General features: G+C 49.0%; 2 protein-coding genes across 2 annotated transcripts; both read right to left on the bottom strand.

Moving 5' to 3' along the window:
• Positions 1-9,287: 9,287 nt before the first annotated feature.
• Positions 9,288-20,974, bottom strand: WDR73 (WD repeat domain 73). Its single transcript, XM_065872267.1, has 8 exons — positions 20,934-20,974; positions 20,335-20,402; positions 19,938-20,026; positions 17,723-17,811; positions 17,026-17,090; positions 11,314-11,475; positions 10,626-10,985; positions 9,288-9,523 (listed from the first exon to the last, which is right to left on the bottom strand). The coding sequence occupies exons 1-8, from the start codon at positions 20,972-20,974 to the stop codon at positions 9,288-9,290; spliced, it is 1,110 nt and encodes a 369-aa protein (XP_065728339.1).
• Positions 20,975-21,129: 155 nt separating this feature from the next.
• On the bottom strand, positions 21,130-24,013 carry NMB (neuromedin B). The gene is made up of 3 exons (XM_065871771.1): positions 23,857-24,013; positions 23,058-23,230; positions 21,130-21,213 (listed from the first exon to the last, which is right to left on the bottom strand). The coding sequence occupies exons 1-3, from the start codon at positions 24,011-24,013 to the stop codon at positions 21,130-21,132; spliced, it is 414 nt and encodes a 137-aa protein (XP_065727843.1).
• Positions 24,014-25,201: the final 1,188 nt, after the last annotated feature.

Consider the following 25,201-nt stretch of genomic DNA (forward strand, 5'->3'; position numbering starts at 1 on the left):
AGACTGATGTCTCCAAAGAGTATAAATAAGCCACATGGGACTTGCAGACACCACTGTCTGGTGAGCGTGACCCAGGCCTCCCAGCTGACTCAGCCCAGGGCAGGGGGCTCCCACTCGCCTGCTTGGATAACTTTGCACCACCCTCAGAGAACATGACCTTCTCCCTTCACTTCTCTTCAACACAGCTATAATCAGTCCTCCAGTCAAGAATGCAGAGTGAATATTCTAGTAGGAGCCAAGTTTTCTGACATTTCTTGTGTGTCAGGCCTCTAATCACGTTATTGCAGGGGCTCATTTACCCATTTCAGCCACTTCATGAGGTGCTACTATGATTAGGCCCATTTTACAGAGGGGGAAACTGAACACAGAGCTGGGACTTGGGCCCTGAGCTGTCTGACTCCCAACCGTGCAAAGTGTTGGTAGCTACAGCGTATGTGGGGTCGGGCTGTGAAGTCAGTACATAAGGGAATGATTGTGTATGGTCAAAGTTAGTCTGTGGGGCTTCCCTGGTGGCGCAGTGGTTGAGAGTCCGCCTGCCGATGCAGGGGACACGGGTTCGTGCCCCGGTCCGGGAAGATCCCACATGCTGCGGAGCGGCTGGGCCCGTGAGCCATGGCCGCTGAGCCTGTGCGTCCGGAGCCTGTGCTCCGCAACGGGAGAGGCCACAACATTGAGAGGCCCGCGTACCGCCAAAAACAAAAAAAACAAAGTTAGTCTGTGGACTCCCTTCCATAGCCCATTAGGGAAGGGCAGCCTCTCTCAGACCTGTGAGGTGTTTGAATGCTGAAAGCCCGTAGGACAAGGGCGCAGCCAGAGGAGGGCTGGAGCGGGGCCGGGCCTTCTAAAGCACGGAGCCCTGGCATCCACTTTTTAAAAACTGTGGTAAAATAAACATAACGTAAAATTTACCCTTTTAACCATTTTTAAGTTTGCAATTCAGGGGCATTAAGTACATTTGCACTTTTGTGCAACTATCACCATTATCCAACTCCAGAACTTTCTTATCATCCCAACTGAAACTCTGTACCCATTAAACAGGAACTCCCCATGCCCGCCTCCCCCAGCCCCTGGCAACCACCATTCTGTTTTCTGTCTCTATGAACTGGCCTATTTTAGGTTCCCCATGTAAGTGGAATCATATATTTGTCTTTTTGGGTCTGGCTTAGTTCACGGCATCCATTTTGCCCAAGTCTAAGGGTGGCACTGGGCAGAGAAGATCTAAACCACTCGTTGGCTGGCTACACTGAAACGAATCCAGAAAAGCAGGTGAGCTATACAGGCAGGCTGCCACAGGTGTGAGCGCTGTATCACGTGCCCTCACTCTTCCTGCCTGGAGGAGGCCTCCACCCCCTCTTCTAGGCCATGGCCGCGGCCACCCGCCCTCTCACTCCGAACCCTTGAGGGACTCCCAACTCAGCGCCTGGGCACAGCACACAGGGCCAGTGCTGACCAGCTACGGCCCATTTTCTCAGCTGCAGTTCCAACTTCCTGGGGCTATGCCTTTTTCCACTTGTCCTTCCCTTTGCTGTTTCCTCTGCCTGGAACACCCTACCATCTCCTTGGCCTGAAGGAAACATGCAACCCAAATATCACCTTTCCTGATCACACCTGGTCTCTAGCCAAGCGGAGGGGCATACTCAGCCCTCTCTGCTCCTAGAACACACGACCCCTTCCCTCTATGGGTGTTACCCCCAAATCCCCCACCAGTGGAGCTATATTTCTATATCTCTGTATCTCCTATCCCAGCATGGTTCTCGGCGCACAGCAATGCTCAGTAAATGCTAGTTGAGAGAATCAGAACCTATAGCATCACCTCCTTCTCCCACGGCTGTGGGAACACCTGCTTCCCTCCCTAACCTCCAGTGACTCGACTCGTTCACAATAACCAATCACGGAGATCATGTGTGGGAGGGGCGATTCATTTATCCTTCATTCATTCAACCTGTGCTGTGCTCTCTCTGTCTCACTGTCTCAGCCTGCCAGTTTCTTTCTCACCTCTGCTTTTCTCCACAGGTGTCTCAGTCTCTGAGGCATGGCCTCTTCCACAGACCCTTGTTCCTGCTCCCCAGAAACCCAGCCCCACCCACGCGGAGCCGACCCTGGCCCTGACTCCATTCTCCCTGGTGGACTGGAGTTCTGTGTTATGTAGTTCAAATTCTCTGAGAGAAGTTCAGATTGGCTCATCCTAGTGAAAGGATTTGGGTCCCTGGGTCACACGTCCCTCCCTGGGCCAAGCCGCTGTGGCCGGGCGGGGGTGGCTGACTCACACTTTCAGAGGACCTGGAAGAGTGGGAGGCAGTTCCAGAGAAGGTCCTGGGCTGAGGCCCTAAAGACACAGCCTTTAAAAGTATCCCTTGTTCCCCTGGACATGCCTCAACATGCCTCCTCCTCTGGCCTGGTGACACCCTTCTCACCTTGACACATTCTGTTCTGGAACACATCCTTCTGAGCACACATACGCAAGAGCTGCCCCAAATCGAATTACTCACCTTCTCTACGTTGTTATTTGCAGGGTTTCTCGCTGCTCCTCTTTCATCCTCTCTAAATAGCGGCTTGGTCTTTTTTGTATCCTTGAGCTTTTGTGAAGCCAAAACAGTTCCTAAACTTTCTCTGCCGTCCATGCTGCTGAGTCTTCTGTCCCGCTGCCAGAGTGGATCCTGTGCTGATGTCAACGTGAATCGCTTACTTTCTTTCGGTCCCCTAAGGGGTTCTCTAGGGCATCTTCCTAGAATTGCTGAGAGAACCCCAGGAGTTCCTCCCTGTGGAATATGTCCATTCTCAAAGAAGCATTTTGGCAGTTGGAGGTGGGGATTTGTGCTTGTCATAAAAATTGGGGGCACACCTGGTGTGCGGTGACGGGGGCCACATAGATGCAATGCAATTGTTGAGGCAGTCCTGCACGAGGGTCCTGCCGGGTATTCTTGAAGGGCGGTGATCCTCAGCCTGGTCCACAGACTTGCAGCGTAGGCATCACCCGGGACCTTATCTGAAGTGCAAATTCTCCAGCCCCACCCTCAAACTTGAGGTGGCTTTTTAATGTGGTGACTTGGCTGGGCGGAACCACATGCCCCAGAATTCACTCCCCTGTGTGTTTCCGGGTAGAGTGGACCACGAGAGACGTTTCTGAGTGAGATGTGCTGGGTGGAAGGGAAGCCGCAGCCATTCTGGTTTTACGCTCGGGCGTTGGGGCAGGTGCGGCTGTGACTCACCGGTCAGTGTGGATTATCTGCCTGCAGCTGCTCCACCTTCCCGTGACCTTCCTTAAGCTTCTCCCACCCCTAGGCCGGGGGCGTGTTTAGCTCAGTGATGAATCGTGCAGGTGACCTGCATCAAGACTGGAGACAGCGAGAGTTGACAGGTTCCAGCTGGTCCTTGCCATCCCCTTCCTGCCTGCCCTGTGGGCCCCAAGCTCCAGCAGCAGATGGACAGGAAGACAGCAGCCTTACAGAGACTGTGGGCCCAGCTCCCACAGGTACTCTGTGTGTGTGTGTGTGTGTGTGTGTGTGTGTGTGTGTGTGTGTGTGTGTGTGTGAAATAACTCCTATTGGTCTGCTTCTCTCACAACACCCTGGGTAACATTCCTACTGATCAGAAACTCTGGGAACGGAGCCCAGCAGTTTGTGTTTTAACCAGTCCCCTAGGTGATTCTTATGCATATTACAGTTTGAGAACCACTGATGTAGGGGAAAACCTTTTTACAATTATGTGTGCCTAGAACCTAACTTTTTTTCTCTCTTTTTTAAAATTTTATTTTTATACAGCAGGTTCTTATTAGTCATCAATTTTATACACATCAGTGTATACATGTCAATCCCAATTGCCCGATTCGTCACACCACCCCCACCCCCTGCCGCTTTCTCCGCTTGGCGTCCATACGTTTGTTTTCTACATCTATGTCTCAATTTCTGCCCTGCAAACCAGTTCATCTGTACCATTTTTCTGAACCTAACTTTTTACAAATACACAAGGAAAGTTTTGCACAGCTTTAATACACCTGAATTTCCCAGAAACTCAACTACTGCGTAAAACTGGAGAAAACAGTACTTTCTTTTGTTTAGAACTTTCCAGAGTTGTTCACCAATTCAGAAAAATCATGTTCTTGACTCTTGGGTGTTAGTCACAAATGCAGCACACCAGTCTGGCTGTATAATCATGGCTGTCCTGCTCTTGATTTTACTACATACATGCAAGCATCTGATTACCTCATTATGTGAAAGAATGAGCATTTACACTGAAATACAGAATCTTTTGTATTTTATTCCCTTATATTTTATAGTGATTTTGATATTAGGTTTGTAAACAATCAATATTCCCTGTAAACTTTTATTTCAGGATAGTAAAGGGGTGTTTAAAATATTGGTTATATACCATACGACCCAGCAATCCCACTACTGGGCATATACCCCGAGTAAACCATAATTCAAAAAGAGTCATGTACCACAATGTTCATTGCAGCTCTATTTACAATAGCCAGGACATGGAAGCAATCTAAGTGTCCATCGACAGGATGAATGGATAAAGAAGATGTGGCACATATATACAATGGAATATAACTCAGTCATAAAAAGAAACGAAATTGAGTTATTTGTAGTGAGGTGGATGGACCTAGAGTCTGTCATACAGATTGAAGTAAGTCAGAAAGAGAAAAACAAATACCATACGCTAACACATATTTATGGAATCTAAAAAAAAAAGGGTCATGAAGAACCTAGGGGCAGGACAGGATTAAAGACGCAGACGTAGAGAATGGACTTGAGGACACGGGGAGGGAGAAGGGTAATCTGGGACGAAGTGAGAGAGTGGCATGGACATATATACAGTACCAAATGTAAAACCGATAGCTAGTGGGAAGCAGCCACATAGCAGAGCTCGGTGCTTTGTGACCACCTAGAGGGGTGGGATAGGGAGGGTCGGAGGGAGGGAGATGCAAGAGGGAAGAGATATGGGGATATATATATATATAGATATATATATATATATGTATAGCTGATTCATTTTGTGAATAAAACAGAAACACACCATTGTAAAGCAATTATACTCCAATAAAGATGTTTTTTTTTTTTTTTGCGGTACGCGGGCCTCTCACTGTTGTGGCCCCTCTCCCCTTGCGGAGCACAGGCTCCGGACGCGCAGGCTCAGCGGCCATGGCTCACGGGCCCAGCCACTCCGCGGCACGTGGGATCTACCCGGACCGGGGCACAAACCCGCGTCCCCTGCATCGGCAGGCGGACTCTCAACCACTGCGCCACCAGGGAAGCCCTTAAAGATGTTTTTTAAAAAAGTGTTTTCACCAAAATCTTAATATAGTTTGTCTATGGGGAATAAACAATAAAAATGTTCCTGGTTTGTAATCATAAAAAAAAAAAAAAAAACCAGAATGAAGCCGTTTATTTCCAATACATTAAAAGCTATTTGTGTATCCTTTAGTCTTTTTGTAGCTTGTGTCTGTTTTTAATAACCTATGCCTGTTAGGCTATTTTATTTAAAATTATACTATCTTTTGGAATTCCATTAAAATGAGTACATTTCTCCCCATTGCAAAAAAAAATATATTGGTTATAAAAGGACTGTTGTGGAGTGGAGTGTTGAGGCCACTGTCTAGTGTGAAAACCTGTGGTGCTGTGTCTGAGCACAGTTTCTTGGCCAAGTTTTGTTATTAGGATTTTACAGTACCTTCATAAAATGAGTTTTTAGATTTTTTTGTGTGAAATAGTCTCTATAGCATGGGAATTTTCTGTTCTTTAAAAGTTTGAAAAAAAATTATTTACAAAATTGTCCCCCCTCCCCATATTCTTTTTGGTGTTATTCCTTGAGTAGTTTTTTCTTATTGGATAATACAGATTCTCTACTAAAAAAAGAAATTTATAAAAATCAATGTATATTTTCAAGAAAATTAACTGTTTACCTTGAGATTTTCAAATTAATATTGTGCACACTATATTCTCTTATAATTCTTGTTCTCTAGATCTGTTGTGATATCCTTGTTCTATTTTCTTTATTCATTTTATTCCTTTTTCTTGCTGGAGGAGGTTTGGCTGTGGTGCCAGTCATTTGCCTGTTTGTCCTCAGATCCATCCCGGGCCTGTACCCTGCTTGCTGCATTTCCCAGGCTCCCTTGCTGACAAGCTCCTGCCAGGTTTGGTCCATGGCACAGGCAGGATGTTGGACGGTGGAAGGAGAGAAGCCTGGGGACTTCTTTCTCTGTACTTCCTGTAGTCTAGCTGTTTGCAGTCTCAGATCCTGCCCCGGCCCCAGCCACAGCCAGGCAAGATCACTGTGCTCAGTTCCCACTGGGAGGCCCCATTCCTGGGCTCTGGGCAACACACCCACCACCTCCTTTAGGCTAGGCCTCACCTTCCCTTGCATCCTCTTTCAGATTCCACATAATGAAATTCCCTCCACTGAATTATCTGGTGTGGATTCAGTCTTCCTGGCTGGACCATGACTGACTGATGTATCAGTATTTTTCAGAAAAGTAGCTTTTCTTCTTTTAACGTTTTCTTTCTTTTTTTTTTTTTAATTTGGCTGCGTTGGGTCTTCGTTGCTAACCATGGGCTTTCTCTAGTTGTGGTGAGCGGGGGCTACTCTTCGTTGCTGCTTGTGGGCTTCTCTTCGTTGCTGCTTGTGGGCTTCTCATTGCGGTGGCTTCTCTTGTTGCAGAGCACAGGCTCTAGAACGTGGGCTTCAGAAGTTGTGGCTCATGGGCTTAGTTGCTTCATGTGGGATATTCCCGGACTAGGGCATCCCCTGCATCGGCAGGCGGATTCTTAACCACTGCGCCACCAGCGAAGTCCCTAGAAAAGCAGCTTTTAAATTCATGTATCAATTCTACTATTTTCTAAATTATTCATCTCTTTTACTTGGTGAAATAATATAGTTTAGCCAGTGCTATGCTGGTAATCCAACTCTCTTGAAAAAAAAAAAAAATCCCTGATTTGTCATATAGGTTTCCTCTTCTATCTGAAAACAGAGCGTTCCTGTGAAGCTTAAGCCGAAATGGTGCACAGCAAAGAAGAAATTACCTTTTTCTGGAAATGAATCTATAGAATCAGTTCTCATGGGGCGATGGAGGGGAAGAAAAGGATTAGAAGGAAGACTCCAGACGATGGTAAGATCACATCTTGAGTCTGAAATTGTTTAATTACATCTCTCCAAAATGTAATGCTCGGGCTTCCCTGGTGGCGCAGTGGTTGAGAGTCCGCCTGCCGATGCAGGAGACACGGGTTCATGCCCCGGTCCGGGAAGATCCCGCATGCTGCGGAGTGGCTGGGCCCGTGAGCCATGGCCGCTGAGCCTGCGTGTCCGGAGCCTGTGCTCCGCAACGGGAGAGGCCACAACAGTGAGAGGCCCGCATACAGGAAAAAAAAAAAATGTAATGCTCATTCATTACATTTGTTAAATTAATTTAAAAAAAAATCATTTCATTGGAAAAATTATTAGGTTTTTCTTACTTCAAAATAATTCCTAAATGCTATGGGTCAAATTATACCCCCTCCCACCCCCATAACCCGCAATGTAACTGTATTTGGAGATAGAGCTTTTAAGAGGTAATTAAGGTTAAGTGATGTCATAAGGGTGAGGCTCTAATCTGAAAGGACTGGTGTCATAAGAAGAGGAACAGAGACGAGGGCTTTCTCTGCAGGAGCACAGAGAAGAGGTCATGTGAGCACACAGCAAGATGGTGGCCACCTACAAGCCAAGAGAAGAGGCCTCAGGATAAAACCCACCTAGCCAGCACCTTGATATTGGACTTCCTAGCCTCCAGAACTGTGAGAAGTAAATCTCTGTTGTTTAAGACCCCAGTCTGTGGCATTTTGTTATAGGAGCCCAGCTGAAGAATACACCAAGTAGGCCCAACTGAGAGCCAAAAAACCAGAGCCCACAATAGTCAGTTTGTTTGGGGTGATGAAAAGTTTTGGAAATAAATAGTGGTGCTGGTCATGCAACATTGTGAATGTAATTAATGCCACTGAGTTGTACACTTAAAAATGGGGAAAATGGCAAATTGTTAGATATATTTTACCATAATCTTTAAAAACTAATAAAGTAGTATACCAAAACCCATTAAATTGTACATTTTAAATGGTTGAATTGTATGGTATGTGAATTATATCTCAATAAAGCTACTTTTAAAACAAATTAGAGCCCAAACTGACTAGTAATTACATAATTTCAACAAGAAAATTGCTGAAAATCCTTTAACAAATGTGACAGTGAGGAATCACATGCAGGTACACTTTCATATTTGCTACAGGTCACCAAAAAGAAATGTCCTTTGGGCCTACTCCCCTGGGGGGCAGAGGTTGGAAAGCATCACCCTGGTGAAGGCCTTGTTCCAGTGAGAACCGCCCAAGAGGAGGGTGGCCAGTCTCTGCCTGAATGCCAGCTGCAGGTGGTACTGATGAGAATGCCTAGCTCCCCACCCTGGCTGTTACCACCTTTAAAAACAGCTGCCCCCAAAGAACGAAGCTGCTCCTCTGTACCTTCTGAATTGTGTACCATGTAACAGCTGTTCAAGGCAAAAATGTTTTAAAATTTGGCAATTTAGTAGATAAAAATGGCATAACCTTATTTTAATTGCTATTTCCTTAATTGCTACTGGGGTTGACTTTTTTCATGATTGTCTGTCACTATACATTTTCACTTCTGTAGAAAAGTTCACAGAACCTGTTTACGTTCGTTGGCTCTTCAGATTCCATGATGTTGTGAATGCAGACAGGGGTAAAATGCTGCCATTTTACACTTGGGGGAAATGGGGCTCCCAGATCTAAGAGTAGCTACCAAATCTTTATTGTGCCATGAATCCTACCAGTTATTATTATTTATTATTTATTTGGTTGTGCTGGGTCTTAGTTGCAGCAGGTGGGCTCCTTAGTTGTGGCTCATAGGAGCCTTAGTTGCAGCACATGGGCTCCTTAGTTGCGGCAGGCGGGCTCCTTAGTTGTGGCATGCGAACTCTTAGTTGCAGCATGCATGTGGAATCTAGTTCCCTGACCAGGGATCGAACCCGGGCCCCCTGCATTGGGAGCGCGGAGTCTTAACCACTGTGCCACCAGGGAAGTCCCCTTACCAGTTAGTTTTAAATATGTTACTTCTAACTTTCCCAGCAGTCCTGCCAGGTAATTATTACCAGTCTCATTCTACAAATAAAGAAACTGGGACTGAGAGGCTGGTTAACTTGCCCACGGCCACTCAGCTGGTAACAGGGCTCTGTGGTCACTTGAATCTTGAATCAATATCCTTGCTACACAGCAGCTTCCTAGGGCCTGGGCGGAAAGATGCTGGAGTCAGCGGGCAGCATGGAAGTCCACCCAGTCCCATACGTGCAGAGAGGCATCACTTGCTGCGGACAACAAAGTCCTCGGTTTGCAGGGGTGCCAGGTGTGGGTGGTGACCAGTGGAGCAGTGTCCATCCCATTGCCGTCTAGGAAGATGTGACCTTTGTGAGTGAAGAGAGGTTCTACTTGGCGCCCCATTCCACCCCAAGACGTGACGTCATAGACCTGGACCGTCCCATCAAAACCTGAGGAAGAACAAGAAAAGCGAGCATTGACGCTGAATCTCTGAATGCTCTACGGAACCAAAACAGGCTAGAGGATGATGAATCAAATAGCCACAAGATACCTAAATTCCAAGGGAATTCCTTGGCGGTCCAGTGCTTTGGACTCTGCGCTTTCACTGCTGAGGGCACGGGTTCTATCCCTGGTCGGGGAACTAAGATCCCACAAGCTGTGCAGTGCAGCCAAAAAAATAAATAAATAAAATTAAAGGCCAACTGAAGGGCATGTAACATCTGCCGTCAACGTCGGCGGCTGATGACTCCAAGGAGCATATAACGATAAGCGTCTGTTGTCCATCTGTCACGTGCCAGGCCCGAGGCTAATCTTGCATTCTCTCTTTTAACCCTCACAACTGTATGAAGTAGGTACTATTATTTTCCCCAAGAAACGGAGGCTTTAGAGACTTCTCAAACCTCTTCCACTTGCCCCCAACTCTAATCCCTCCACATGTGAGTCCGTCTCAGCAGAGGGCCTTGTCTCCTACTTGATGGGGGAAAGAGAAGCCTTTAGAGAGAACTACCCAAGCCTGGTTCTGCTCTTCTGCTCTTTCTGGATCCTGCCATGACCAATGACCCTCTCCTGCTCTCTCAACTATTCTTTCAACCTCTCCCCGTCAGAGGATCCTTCCATCGGCTTTCAGAGACCTCATTACACACCCTCACTCAACTAGATACTGCCGGGCCAGACCCAGGAGCCTGCTGACCTAGCCAGCTTGCTGTAGTTCTAAAAGCGAGTAGACTGAGCGGCACCGCTGAGACCCTGTCGCCTCTCCCTGGTGCAGCCCGTGGCTGTCCTAGTGTCTTACCATCCGCAGCCTCTCCACCAACCTCAGAACTGAATTCCTGCTGCGACAGGAAAGGCCTGCTACCAACGTGGGGAAGTCTGGTAGCCAGGATGTGGAAGGGCCACCACTAAAGAACCTGGAGAGCTAATATGGAGCTTTTCTGTGAGCAACCTTAACTTCTGGGGCCAGATTTACTGCAGAACTACGGGCTCCTTCCTGAGCACCCAAGAGTCCCCGGAAGAGAGAGATCAAGTGACAGACACAAAATCCTCTCAGCGTACCTGAAATGGCCAAGCAGTTGTCCAGGCCTGGAGCCCAAGTCACTCGCAGCAGCTCTGGGTCAGGGCTAGGCATGGACACTGGGCACTGGACCAAGCTCACTGGCTGGCAGAGATCCCGGGGGTCAAGAAGACAGAGCTGCCCGTCCGAGCCAAGGCTGGCAATGCTGGGCCCAGGGCCCCGGCCCCCAGCTTCTGCACACCACCTCCCTCCAGCGGACCCAGAGCCGGGCCTGAGGTTCTCTGACGGGGTCCACTTCTGGCGGGTGTCGACAAGCCCCAGGCGGCCCGAGGTGCAGCAGAAGGCAAAGGTGTCTGTGTCCAGGACCTGCAGGCTACTCAGCAACTCGTCGTCACTGACACCTGGACGGCAGGGCGAGAAAAGTGGCTGCAGTCAAATGGGTCCAGTGGTTTGGCACCGTTGTATGGTCCAAGCCCCTTCCTCTGGGCAGCTCCCCACCAGCCCCCGGCCGAGCGAACCACATCCCGCCGCCTTCTCATCTCACACGGTCCGCCCGGCTGGTTGGGTGCCGGTCCCGGGACTGCCTTCCCCAGCCCCAGAACAGGGGCCCCCGAGGCCTGGCCCTGCCTCTCGCTCATCTCGTTTCGCCAGCAGCTGGCACACAGGGTTGGATTCGGTTTCCAGCGTGGCTGGGTGGGGCTGGGAGGAGCTGGCAAGGGGCTGCGGTACCTGAGCTGTAGGTGGTCTTCTGTGATTCCAGATCCACCACCTTCAGACTGCTAAGCCTGGCCCCGTGGAGGACTCCGGGCGCCGCCGACGAGAAGATGGCCACCCTGGGCCAGAGACACCCCTCCTCGCACACATCAATGGTGCTGACAGCCTTAATGACATCTGGGGGAAGATGGAAGTGGCTGAAGTCCAGAATGTTAATGCAGGTTTGAAACATTCCATGGTGAAGGCCTGCCAGAAGGTCAGGGGAGACAGGGCCTCACGGCTGGTGAGAGAGGATGTGGAGACATCATCACTGTGCGTTGTGTTTACTTTTTGGAAACTGTCAGAAGCACTGTAGTTTCTCTATAATTTGTCTTTTGAACTGTTTTGCAAATGGGAGATAATGAATCACAGCAGCCATCTCAAAACCTCCCCAGCAGTTCTGGCTTTTTATAGTTTTGCGGAGAACAAATAAAGGAAGAGAAAAGGAAAGAACACGCCGATGATGTTATTTACACCTTAACTGAAAATAACAGGAATGGAGTTCATGAAGTAATATTATTTCTTCAAAAACATGTCCCATGACCTCAAGCAATTGGCCGAATCCTAACAGGTCAAGGTTATAACACAGATGTCTTTGTCTTCAAACATAAACAGGGCAAGAAAGTCCACATCTTTTTTACACTGAACGTTAAAAAGACATACTTGCCCTCAGGTTAAATCAAATTTTAGCTTTGTTCACCTCAGTCTGCATTGACAGCAGACAGGTTCCCATCTCTGCATTCTCCATTTATAACATAGTTCAGAACAAGTAGTTTGCTGTACAAACTACTTAAAGGGAGATGCATATTTTCCATTTTATATTTTCTTGCTCCAATAGGGAGCTCACTGTTTGGTTTCACATTCTCTGAAGAAAACAAAGATCTATGTATTTTTAAATTCTAGAGGATAGGTAAGAGGATGAGGAAGGGATGGATGAGAGAAGGAACACTAACGCGGCTTATCAAGCGAGCACGTGGCAGTCAGCTCCCTGGAGACAGTTCACATACAAGGAGTCACAGAAGGTGCGGCCAGGCTGGACTAGGATGCAGAGGCCCCTTGGGTCCTGCTCCTCAAGCCACAGACTCTCAGTGCACTTTGTCTAGACTTGCTGAACATAACTCCTCTACCCTAGGAGCCGCGGAGGTCGGAGCAGACACAACAGCTGAGCCTCAGGACCGTGTGTCTCCGGGGAGTGCCAGTGAGGCTGCGATTCAAACCAGCCCAGCACAGCTTGCCTCACTCCCCTGGGCCCCACTTAAGCGGCTCCCTTTTCCCTTTCCAAAGACTGAGGAGCCTGGAACAGATTCCCCAGGACCTGCTGCTCTGAGCCAGGGCTGGTTCTCAGGTGTGATTTGTCCCCTGACGGCGGGGAAGGAGGAGGTCAAGGGACAGCCTGCAAAGGCCTATTTCAAAGATGCCGTAGAAAACAAAGGCTTCAGAGCTCCTGACTGGAGAGTTGTGCTCCGTAGTTACAACAGGAAAGCAATGCAGGTTCCTCCTCATCCCCTCTCTTGTCAGTGTTAAAATGCCCCCTTTAGGAAATCCACACCAACTAGCCAAATGAAAAGAAAAACTACTACAAAATCAAAGCAAAAGATGCAGTAAGGCACCTCCAAGAACTGGGCAATAAAAGAAAGAAGGCTGTCTGAAGATTAAACCAACAGAACGGGTCGGAGCTGCAGTGGGCACACTCCTTAAGGAGTCAGAATGGCTCCACACCTGCAGTACTGAGCTAACGTATTACCACGTCTAAAGGAAAAGTGGTGGCCATGAGAGGGGGCTGTTCTGCCACAACGGCAAAGAAAATGCTGGGGCCCGTCCACGGCAGAGAGAACCACTCCAGACAGAAGTTAACTTCAAAGTAGAGGCTGCGGGAGACATTCAGCTGAGGCTGTTAGGTATGTCTCCACCTAAAGACCTTCTCAGTGGACTCCTCAGCCCCAGAGCTGAGAGGAGAGGCCACAGGCCCTCCCTCCAGGGGCCTGGAGAGCCAAGCCTTCACAAGTTCTATACCCTCTGCCTAAGAGAGCTTATGAAAACACCATCTGGAAGCCTCGGAGCTGATTCCTCTTGTTATGGTTATGTTTACCATGCAGGCTTTGACTAGGTTAGGTCTTCTATAGGAAAAGAATAAGGATCTGGAATATTCCACTTTTAGGGACACTTATTTTTTCATTATAAACTAATAAATCTGCGTTCTGGTTTATACAGCAGTCCTGTGAGTCTGGTGAGCGCGTCTGCCCCTAATAACAGATTAGATTTGTTCTGGGTGTGCTGACAGAATCAGGTTTCTGAGATACCAAAGCTGTGGGTCAAACCTGGACCTTGGAAAATTCACCAACATAATGCTACATTCTTAGGTGTCTAGGAAAACAGCTGGCCAGCCTTCCCCAGATTCTGGAATATTCTGCACTAATATCCAGGGGAAGGTAACTATCTGATTTCCTACTCTCATATGAGTGTCAGAGCAAGTCTCTTTGGGCCTAGCTCTCCTGGGCCTGGGGCTACAGGTTCTATATGGCACCTGGTAACCACCCCAGGCACCGTCAGGACAAAAGAGCTCCAAGGCGCCCCCCTCATCTTTAAACCACTGCTGCCCCACGCAGCCTATTTTTAGGGAAAGATAAAAAACAACTATAAGTTACTGACATAAGGATAGACATAGAGATCACTGGAACCGAACGGAGAGTCCAGAAATAAATCCTTATATTCACGATCAACTGATTTTCACCAAAGGCACCAAGGCAGGTCAGTGGAGAAAGGCCAGGCTTTTTGACAAAGGGTACTGGGACCACCAGACATTCATATGCAAAAAGATGAACTTAGACCCCTCATACCTACATACACAAAAGTTAACTCTAAAGAGATCACAGACTTAAATGTCGGAGCTAAAACAATAAAACTTTTGGAAAAAAAAACATTGGGGAAAATCTATGGATTAAGATTTCTTAGATATGACACTGTTTTATTATTAAAACGGACCTCATCAAAATTTAAAACTTTTATGCTTCAAAGGACACTATTAAGAAAATGAAAAGACAGGGAGAAAATATTAGCAAAACATATATCTGATAAATAACATGTATCTAGAATGTACAAAGAACTCTCACAAGTCAATAAAGACAAAACAGCCAATCAAAAAGTGGGCAAAATATTTGATAAAATATAAGCACCAAGAAAGCAAGGAACATCTATGTGAGTGCTTGCTGTTATATCCCCAGAACCTTGCCCAGTGCTTGACACACCGGAAGCACACAATGAGTAACGACTAAATGATGAAATGTTAGCTACTGCTACAAATAACAGTAATAATAGTAATAATATTATTATTATGTGCCCTTTCATAAGTAGATCTTACTTCCAGGAACCAGATCTAAGCAAAATGGTGGCACAGACTATGTTGCCAGTCAGTAAATACCCTATGACCTTTTTTTCAGAGCCCCTACATACTATACTGAGATCAATTATTATTATCTAACTATAGTTACCACCAGGCAGAGTTATAAGCAGACTCTGAAGTCAGACTACATTTAAGTCTTGGTTCTGCAACCATCTTTGTGACTCTGAACAAGGTCAGAGAAAGACTCTGGGAAAGAGTCTGTTCTCAGGCTTATGAGAATTTAATGAGGCCACACATGGAAAGTGATTGGTACAGTGACTGGAATATAACATACACTCATTAATATTACTGCTACATCTTACAGATTGTTAACTAATCCGAACAAGTATCTATTAAAATGTACAGTGAAACTGGCATATCAAAGGGCCTGTGACAGCTGTTATCTCAGCCTGCTAGGGGGGAAAAAAATAACAACAAAACACCCTTAGGAAGATTTGAATAGGCATTTTACCAAAGATACACGAATGGCTAATAAGCATATAAAAAGATGCTCAACATTATTAGTCATTAAGGAATTGCAAATGAAAGCCACATGATATACAATTTCACATCCATTAGGACTGCTTTAATAAAAAAGACAGATAATAACAAATGTTGGTGAGGACATGGAGAAACAGGAACCCGCATACACTGCTGGTGGGAATGTAAATGATAAAGCCATTCTGCAAAAGAGTTTGGGAGTTTCTTACAAAATCAAACAAACAAAAAACAAAAAAAAATTTTTTAAAAAATCAAACATAAGTTTACCACATGATCCAGCAATTTTATTCCTAATGTCTATCCAAGACATATGAAGACATAGGTCCACAGAGACTTGTACATGAATGTTCTTAGCAGCATTTTTCCTAATAACCAAAAATCAGATCCATCAACTGGCGAACAGATAGACAAATATGATACATCCATAAATGGAATACTGTTCAGCCATAAAAAGGAACAAACTGCTGATACACGTTATGACATTGTATGACATGGTGGACCTCAAAAGTACTATGCTCAGTAAACGAAGCCAGATACAAGAGACCACATGTTGTATGATTCCATTGATATGAAATATCCAGAAAAGGCAAATCTATCATAGAGACAGAAAGCAGATTAGTGGTCGCCTGGGGCAGGGTGTGGGCATGAGGGTTAATCGTAATTGGCATGATGGATCTTACTGGGGTCATGAAAATATCCTAAAAGTGATTATAGTTGCACAACTTGTTAAATTTACTAAAAAGAAAAAAATCACTGAACTGTATACTTAAAATGGGTGACTTTCAATAAAATTATGAAAAAATAAACAATCATAACTATAAATAAGTATATACACACACCTGGAAGCTACAGCATAAGACAAGTGACAAGGAAGAAACAACAAAGGAAAGTCCACAGGGTCAGTGACCTCAAAAACCAAATGAGGACCAGAACCACCTTCCTGCAGCAGTGAAGCTTGGGGAGAAGCCAACAGCTGCTATCGGTTTCTGGGAAGCATCCAAGTGAGGCAGAGGACCACACAAGCCAAGGGGCAGTTCCAAGAGCGGCTGCCTTTGTCTCTGAGGCCCGCTCCCATGCTGGTCAGCAATGCTCTAACCCAAGGAGGGATGGCAGGGGCTGGATCAGGGCTGCAGGCTTCGGTGCCTGCCTGACAGGGGAACCGCAAACCTCCTGCTGGAGGGGATACTATGAGGGAACTCCCCCGACTCCCAGAGGAACAGGACTAACGCTTCCTGCGCCTTTCCCAACTTTCCTGTTCCTGTTGGGCAGCAAAGCTACGTCTCTGAGTCGGAGACTGGTCAGCCCAGCCTTGTGCTCACTCACTGTTTTCCCTCCCTGAGAGCAGCATGCCTGCAGTGAGAGAGGTGACCTCCCTGCTGCCTTCGCTCTGCCCCTGCCTGGGGTGGGAGGGGCCCGAAGTTCACCAGGTGCTCTGCCTCTGGCTGGGCTGGTAAACTCAATTCCTGAAGCAAGCTATAGGAAGCTCCACCTGGGGCTTGTGTGTACTGCTGTGGCTGCTAATTCACCTTTGCTGCATTAAAGTAGATACTGCATTTAAAAAAAATTTTTTTGGCCACACCATGTGGCATGTGGGATCTTAGCTCCCTGACCAGGGACTGAACCCGTGCCCCCTGCAGTGGAAGCACAGAGTCTTAACCACTGGACAGCCAGAGAAGTCCCAGTAGATACTGCATTTTAATTCCCACTGGCTCTGAGTCTGTTTCTTAACTGGCTCAGATTAGGGATTGGGGGTGTGAGAATAACAGGCTTTCCTACAAACCCAACCAAACCGAGTCAAAGTCACTTACCGCTGTCCTCCGCAACCTGCCACACCTGCAGGTAACAACCGGGAAGGCCACTGGTCACCAGCAACCTATTCAGGATGGATAAGAAATCTCAGCCCAGACAGTGGGGAGCTCACCCACACAGCCCTCAGCCTCTCCCCCTCCAGCCCACTCAGCTTGGGATTCCTACACTCCCTGTATCAGGAGAGCTTATGCAGGGAGGGGTCATCAAGATCAGTCATCCTCATTTAACAGAGGAGGAGCAGGCTTGTTCCCCTTTAGGGACAGGTCCACAGCTCACAGAGAGTCGTGGGACTGAGCCCTGGCTTCCACGTGGCATGACGTGTGCTAGAGGACCCAGCAGGGAGCCTGAACACAGAAGCCTCACCCAGAGGCTCTGGCCTCTGCCAACTGAGCTATTAGCCCCAACTACCCACCACCAGCTCTCTGAGAAGCTAAGAGCATCCCTTCTACTTTATATCTATTCCCTAGAGCAACGCCAGCAATCTGTGGGTTACCATAGTCAAGAGGTCTTGTGAGGGACCGTAAAGCCACCGAGCACTGGTTTCTTTGTATTCCAGATCAGTGTGTGCACATGCCCTCCCATGTGCCCCTGTGCTGAGGTGGGATGGGGAGGGGTGGTGATAAAGATACAGGATACCCCTAAAGTTCCAGCCACTCCATCCTGAATGGAAGGTCTGGGTCACAGAGCTGACCATACCTGGTGTCTGGCACATACTTCAGATCAAAGACAGACCTGTCTGAAAATCCTCCATGGCATACCTTGAAATCTCTTTCAGGGAATAAGCCCTAAAATACAAAGGGGTGAAAAAAAAATACAAAGGGGTGGCCAGTCAGATAGGGGACCGCTCTCCAAAGGAACGTTTCAGACAAGTTCTAGGTAAGGAGCCATAGCCCAGCCTGGCAGGAAGCCACGGAAGCCGCTCAGGTGGCAGTGATGCTTCTCTGGGCAGGGCCTCAGGGTGCTGTTATTTGCAAATGTTGGTCTCAGCTGCTTACACAGATAGCTTCCTTTCTTTCCTGCACACCCAAAACCTTTCTTCTAACCTTTCACCACGGCACAAGTGTTACATTCCAAGCCTTCTTAGAGGAGTCACAGAGGCTTAACAGAGAAAGGTGGAATGTATCAGCCAACTAACACAGCCCCATTCCTCCCCACACCTCGCACTGTAAGTTAGGTGGGTTCTTCCAGCAATAAAAATACAACTGCCAGGACTTCCCTGGTGGTTCAGTGGTTAAGAATCCGCCTGCCAATGTAGGGGACATGGGTTCGAGCCCTGGTCCGGGAAGATTGCACATGCCGCGGAGCAACTAAGCCTGTGCACCACAACTACTGAGCCTGTGCTCTAGAGCCTGCGAGCCACAACTACTAAGCCTGTGCGCCACAACTACTGAAGCCCGCGTTCTGGAGCCCGTGCTCCGCAACAAGAGAAGCCACCGCAGTAAGAAGCCCACAAGCAGCAATGAAGAGTAGCCCCCGCTCACCACAACTAGAGAAAGCCTGTGCAGCACCAAAGACCCAATGTGGCCAAATAAATAAATAAAATAAACTAATTAATTAAAAAAATACAACTGCCAATTATCCAGTGCTCACTGTGTCAGCCACCCTGTTTAGTGCTTTACTTTATCACGTTGAATTCTTACAACCGCCCTGTGACCTGGGCAGTATAATTATCCCTGTTCTAAAATGACAAAGCCAAGGCACAGGGAGCTTAAGCAACTTTTCTAAGGTCACAGGGGTTACGTTATACATCTGAACCCAAGTCTGTCTAACCGAAGTCCATGCTCTTAGCCACTAGACTCTACTATCTCCACGTGAGCAACCAGAGGCAGGGGAAGAGGAGGTGGCCACAAGAGAACAGAGGGAAAGCCAGGGGTGAGGCGGGAGGTAAATCAGGTCTCTCATCAAGGCTCAATTTTGGTGAGCTCCTGACTCAGCTTGAGGGGTAGGGACGAGGAAGATCAAGAACATTAGGAAGGAAATTTACCCAAGGGCAATAAAGGCAGGACTGATCTAGCCAATGAGCCTGAGTGATTTTATAGTAACATTAGGCAGCTATTAACTCTTCGTGACACATTCTTATCTCTTGGCTTCTGGATCACTGGCCTTTTCTGAGACTCCTCCTACTTCAAAGACTATTCTTTCTCAGTACTCCTTGTGGGTTCATCATCTTCCTCTACTCATTTCTTTTTTTTTTTGCAGTACGCGGGCCTCTCACTGTTGTGGCCTCTCCCGTTGCGGAGCACAGGCTCCGGACGTGCAGGCTCAGTGGCCATGGCTCACGGGCCCAGCCGCTCCGCGGCATGTGGGATCTTCCCGGATCGGGGCACGAACCTGTGTCCCCTGCATTGGCAGGCGGACTCTCAACCACTGCACCACCAGGGAAGCCCCTTTCTACCCATTTCTTAAGTGTTCTCCCTGAGGTTCTGTCTTTAGCCATCTTCTCCTCTTATTCTTTACATACTACACATTCATCCTAGGTGATCTTAACCATTCTAAGGTTTCAACCACCCTTCATACTCTAATTGCTCCCTAAATTTTTTTTTTTTCCGGCCGTGTGGCACAGCTTATGGGATCTTGGTTCCCCAACCAGGGATCGAACCCGGGCCCCCTGCAGTGGAAGTGTGACGTCTTAACCACTGGACCACCAGGGAATTCCCCCCAAAATCTATTCTTGATAAAGTATAATTGACTTCTTGCTCTAGGAGCCCTCTGTAAATCACAGGACTTTCTGTACAACTTACCTCTGTGCACATTTGCCTCCCTTTATTAGACTATAAGGGCAGGCCCAGGGCTTACAGTTTCTCTCTTTCTAGTATCCAGGACAATATTTGGTAGACAACAGGAGCTCCATAAAGATTTAATAAATGAGTAGAAGTAGACACATATACTCAGCATAAATATTTCAAGTTACCTGGTTTTCTTTTACAGAAAGTCTGAGAGGTAATATCAGATGAAGAATCTCATTTTTTTTCAGGCTTTCATAGCCAGCAACCAAGATTCCTGGAAAAAGAAGCAGAATAAGCTGTGACAAAGTGCTAGAAAGATTCTGGACCACAGCTGGGTCCAGACACTCTGCCAAATCTCCCAAAGCAAAGATAAACTCTTCTGCCATTGGTATGCAGCCTTGTACTGAGGGATGGAAGAGATCTAGATCTTCATAAGAGAAATATAATGCTGATGGGGCATGAAATTGCTACAAGTGACCAAGAGGCCCTCAAGCTCCCAGAAGAGGGGTTGGGTCCCTCTGGGCTGAGCTCCTGAGTTCCAGCTTGAGGAGTGGTTCTTCAGGGCCAGGCAGGGCATATCACCTTTGTCACCAATCCATTCAAGGACTCGAGTGGCTCCCGAGAGGTCGAATGCATGGAAATCCTGGTACCTGCATGATAGGGACACAACATCACACGATGCATGGCACTTTACAGCTGTTAAAGAACCTGAGATGTTAGCATGGTTCGGCAGTTGGGGGCCCAGGCTCTGGAATCAGGCAGAACTGGGATCAAGCCTTGTTACACATTTCATCCCCTGTGTGACTGGGGGCAGGCCAGTCACAGTTTCCCTGAGTCTCGCCCTCATCTGTAAAATGGAACTCCTAGAGTACTCAGACTTCCCAAGGTTGACGTGAGGAATCGAGATAATCTTTAAGGTTTAACCCAGAGCCTGGCGCAAAATAAATAGTCACTTATGTTATTATTATCCTCCACAAGCACTGCCCCTACTAGTACTTCACACAATTTGCGCACACAGGAAGGTGCCATTTTCCAGCTGCGGGTGCCGAGGCCCAAGCGGAGTCCTCCGTACAGGTCCCGCCCCACATGCCGCGGGTTCCCTGCGTGCTCCATGCCGCGCCCGTCCAACCCCCAAGCCAGCTCCAGACCCGAATTCCACGTCCCAAGCCCACACGATTTACAAGCGCAAGGATTCCACCAGCCAGTCCTCAGCGGGCTCCATGGCAACTGTCGCTTCCGGTACCGCACTTCCGCCTCTGAACCTTCCTGGGCAAGCGCGGCCCTCTCGCGAGGAGTGGGGCGCGGCCTGGTCTGACCCGGGGGCGGGGCCTTAGAGGTGCTCTAGCGCCGCCGCGGACCTGCGGTACCCTTAACTAGCTATGTCCGGGATTCTCCGGATAAACTCTCCTGGAAATAAGACGCAAATTCAGGGATTCCCAGGATGTCAGTTCCGGGCGGGGCCTGAGGGACCAAATACACGCTCGTTTTATGACCGGGTATTTGCAGATCAGAGGAAAAGGCCAGATAAAATACAGGACGCCCGGTTAAATTCCAATTTTAGGTAAACAACGAATAATTTTTTTCGTTTAAGTATGGCCATGCAATATTTAGGATATCTTATACGATAAGATAGGGGCATCCTGCCATTCCTAAGTGCTAGGCATCCACAGAGGTAGGCAGGGGCAGGCCCCCCAGTGCCTTTCTCCCTGAAGGGCCTGGGAGGGGTCAGGGTAGTGGTTTTCTCAGAATAACAGCCTCAACCTCACAGAGTGGTCATGACAGTCAAAGGAGATCATAGAAGTAAAGTCCAAGTACCATGCCTGGCCCTGGGCCGGACAGTGTTTTTACTCCCCCACCTCCAGCTCTGCCCAAGACCTCACTTCTGAAGTCCCACCCCCCAGGGCGAAGTACTGCTTCCTCTGAGATTCTCTAGTTGGTCTTCATGTTCCAGGCCTTCGAGACCACTGGCCCCGGTGGGGACATTGTCTGCCTTCAGACTCAGCCAGCCCGAGCACCTGGCCCTTACATCTGAGGTCTCCAGAGGCTGGTGGTTCTTTTTTTTTTTTTGGCCACACTGCGCGACATGTGGGATCTTAGTTCCCCATGGGGCTGGGGATGAACCTTTTGTAGGGAATGCCCCTCCCTTCTTTCAAGATGTACATATTACATGCTAGGCATGGTGGGGGACACAAAGTTAAGGCAGCCACTGGTGCTGCCAGGAAGCTCACAGACTGGCAACAGCTCCTGTTTGCTAAGTGCTTTCTATGCATTAGGCATCATGCTCAGCATGTGACACAAATGGTCTCATGTAAGAGGAGAGGGGCACTACTGTTCCCATTTTATGGATGAGGAAGATGAGGCTTGGAGAGGTTAAATGACATTTCTAAGGTCACACAGCTACTAAGTAGCTAGCTTATGAGCCCAGCATGCTGTCACCAGATCCCCCATTCTACCACATTACACTGCCTTCTTCACATAGCAACGAAGTACCAGGGAAGGTGGTGTGGGATGGGGACAGCGCCAGGGACAGAGAATGGAGGAGTTTCCCCTCTGCCAGGCTGGAGATGAAAGCTGGCTTGGCTTCAGCTCTGGGGCCTTGAACCCCATAGGTCAGTGGTTTACAACCCAGGGTGATTTTGGCTCCCTCCCCTGTCCCCTCCCCAGAGGACCTCTGGCAATGTCTGGAGGCATTTTTGGTTGTCCTAACAGTATCTATCCATACTCTAGTGGATAGAGACGAGGGACACAGCTAAGCGTCCTACAATGCACAGGACAACTCCCACAACAGAGAACTGTCCAGCCCAGAATATCAAGTGCTGGCGTTGAGAAACCCTGCCACTGGTCACTGAGGCAGACAAGAGACTGGGAAGAGCACTGGTCAAGGTGAACAAGGTCTAGACTCTGTCTTAGCTGCTGACTAACTCTTTTCATCCCTTCTCTGAGCCTCAGGGTCCCAACAGGCACATACAGGGCACAGGAAAGGTGGACAGCTGGGGTGGGGCAAGTCTGTGTAGACTGGGGTGGAGGTAAGGGAAGGTCCTGCTGGATAATCCCAGGCTGTGACTTTAGACTGGGCAATGGGTGAGGGGAACGTCTTCCCCTACTTTTTGTTCCATGGGGTTTGCTGGGAAGGTCAGCTTTCTTTCTTCAGAATCCTCTCCGTTTGAGCTCTAGATCACAGGGAGAACCTAGAATCGCTGACTTTCTTGGGTGGGCCTATCACACCCTGGCTGGGCACTCACACCGTAAGCCCAATGCTGGATCCAGGGGCAGCCCTGGCTGAGCCTCTCCCGGGCCTGGCTCACCTGGGTGTGAGGTGCTGGGCCGCTGAGGCTCATGCCTAGAGCTTTCTTTTGCAGGAGGATCCTGAGCAGATCATGACTCAGCTGCAGTCTCTGGTCCCTCATGGAGATGTGGGGAGCTGTCCCCAATAGGGATGGGCTGGGGGGCTCCAGACTCTTCTTGCCCATGAAGTGACCTAAAAAGGAGGTGCTGAGGCACAAGGAAGTCAGGGAGCAAGGATCCTATCCCAGTGGGAAAGCTCCCCATCTCTCCCACTTTTCAGTTCTCATGGCAGGAAGATACACAACCTTCCTCCTCCTTGTCACCAGGAGCTACAAAGACCGCGGGTGGTGGCAAAGCCTGTACCTCAGCTTTTCCTGAGCAGGTAGATGGGGTGGAGGGGATGGCACAGCTGGAAGGAGGGTGGGATGCCCCAGGGCCAGGAAGAAACTCTGCCAGTTGTGCTGTCTGCTTAGAAGAGGGACGGAACGGCAGAGAAGGAAGTGGAGAAGAAGAGGTGTCTGGAAGGTGGAGGTGCAGAGAGAAGACACACCAGAGGTTAGAAGATTCAGTAGAGTCTTGTCTAAGAGAAGGGGCACGGGCTGGCAGGTAGATTTAGGATCCAGCCCCAGCTCTGCTTTAAACTGTATGGGTGAGTGATTTAACCGTCATTGGGTCTGGGTCTCAAGTTCCCCATCTGTTAGATGAGTTCCAGGGTCCCCTCTAGCCTGGACACTAGTGTCCATGGCTGAGGAGAGGCCAGAGAAGGAAAATGGGGTCAGAGCAGGGTGGGGGGCGCTTGCCCGTACCGCGAAGACTTACCGGTGGCCCAGAGATTGCCCCGCGGGTGCACTCGGATCTTGCTGGCCCGGCTGCGGGGCTCCGGGAGATCCCAGCTAAACGGGGCGACGCCGGCAGCGAGCAGAGCGAAGAGCAGAAGGCCCCCGAGCAGCCGAGCGCCCCGCGCCCGCAGGGTCATGGCTGGGTGCCGGCCGCGCCTCAGTTCAGGTGCACTTAGCCACGGCTCAGGTCCCTGACGCGCGCCTTCCCTCCTTTTAAACCCGCGCCCCTGGGGGCGGAGCCTGTCCCGAAGAGCCCGCCCCGGCGCGCTCGCTGCCGCTCCCGCCCCGCCCTCCTCCGACCCTCCTGTCCTCGCCAGCCCTTGGGCGGGGGTCTCGGTTAGGGGTCCCCTCCACAGCCCGCACGGCCGCACCCCTAACCCCACGTGGGCACCGCTTCCTCAGGGCGTTCGGGCCCAAGCCCACCACCTTCAAGCTGGGGACCTGGGCAAAGCCGGCTCCCCTGGCCCTCCCTCACCGCTCCCAAGGGCTTTCGGCCAACGAGCGGTTCCTTCACCTCTGTGCCTCTTTCTAAGGGTAGAAAAGGGGGCGAGGACGCCTCCTGTGTAACACAGGCGTTACAGTGCCCAGCATAGTGCCAGGCACCAGAGGAGCTCCATAAAATGCCAGTTGGCCCTTCCCTCCTGGGGAATCTGACCGGGTTCACCCAGCTCTCTGCCTTCTCACAGCCGGCACTCACCAGGTGCTGTGGTAATCACAGCAGGTGCTCAGGGTAGGAGTGCAGAACGATGGATGGCCGAGCCCTCCCCTCCCCCACCCTCCCCCCACAGATGGGCGCCCAGCTTGGGAGAGACTGGCTTACCAGTTGGCCAGGAGGCAGATCTTTGGGTCAGGGGAGTGAAAAGAGGACTGGACCAAGAGTCCGTATACAAGCTGTGTGACCTCACTGACCCTCACCTTCTTCGATTGTAAAATGGCAATAACCACATTGCCCTATTTTTAATAGTTTTACATTTTTTAGCCCCATTATTTTGTGGCAGGAAGCAACAGTCCTATAGGACTCCCTCTCAAAGTCAGCACTCTCCTCCTTCAAAGGACCTGGCCAGACTTGTCTTGGAAATTCTGGGTCAGTGGCAGCACTTAATGAATAGAAGACACTGTGCTCCAGAATAATACATTTACTTTTGCTTAAATGTTTACTAAACACCAATGTTCAGAGCACTATGCCAGGCACAGGAGGGCAGGGACACAAAAGATAGTGCCCTGCTCCCACAGGAGTTTACCATCTCATTAGAGAGACAGAGTACAAGAGGAGTGAATGATGGAGGAGCAGGGTACTGACCAACCCCTGGGCCCTGGACTCTTCT

Source organism: Phocoena phocoena, chromosome 2 (genome assembly GCF_963924675.1).
Source record: "Phocoena phocoena chromosome 2, mPhoPho1.1, whole genome shotgun sequence".
NCBI classification, from domain to species: Eukaryota; Metazoa; Chordata; class Mammalia; order Artiodactyla; family Phocoenidae; genus Phocoena; species Phocoena phocoena.

Coding starts and splice junctions, on each gene's coding strand:
- WDR73 (XM_065872267.1), bottom strand. CDS start 20,974: ATGGAGCCCGCTGAGGACTGGCTGGTGGAATCCTTGCGCTT. Junction 20,403..20,933: donor CTGGTGGAATCCTTGCGCTT/GTAAATCGTGTG, acceptor CCTATCATGCAG/GTACCAGGATTTCCATGCAT. Junction 9,524..10,625: donor CAACTGCTTGGCCATTTCAG/GTACGCTGAGAG, acceptor GTTCTTCCTCAG/GTTTTGATGGGACGGTCCAG.
- NMB (XM_065871771.1), bottom strand. CDS start 24,013: ATGACCCTGCGGGCGCGGGGCGCTCGGCTGCTCGGGGGCCTTCTGCTC. Junction 23,231..23,856: donor GGGCAATCTCTGGGCCACCG/GTAAGTCTTCGC, acceptor CCTCCTTTTTAG/GTCACTTCATGGGCAAGAAG. Junction 21,214..23,057: donor GCCCAGCACCTCACACCCAG/GTGAGCCAGGCC, acceptor TTGGTCCCTCAG/GCCCCGCCCGGAACTGACAT.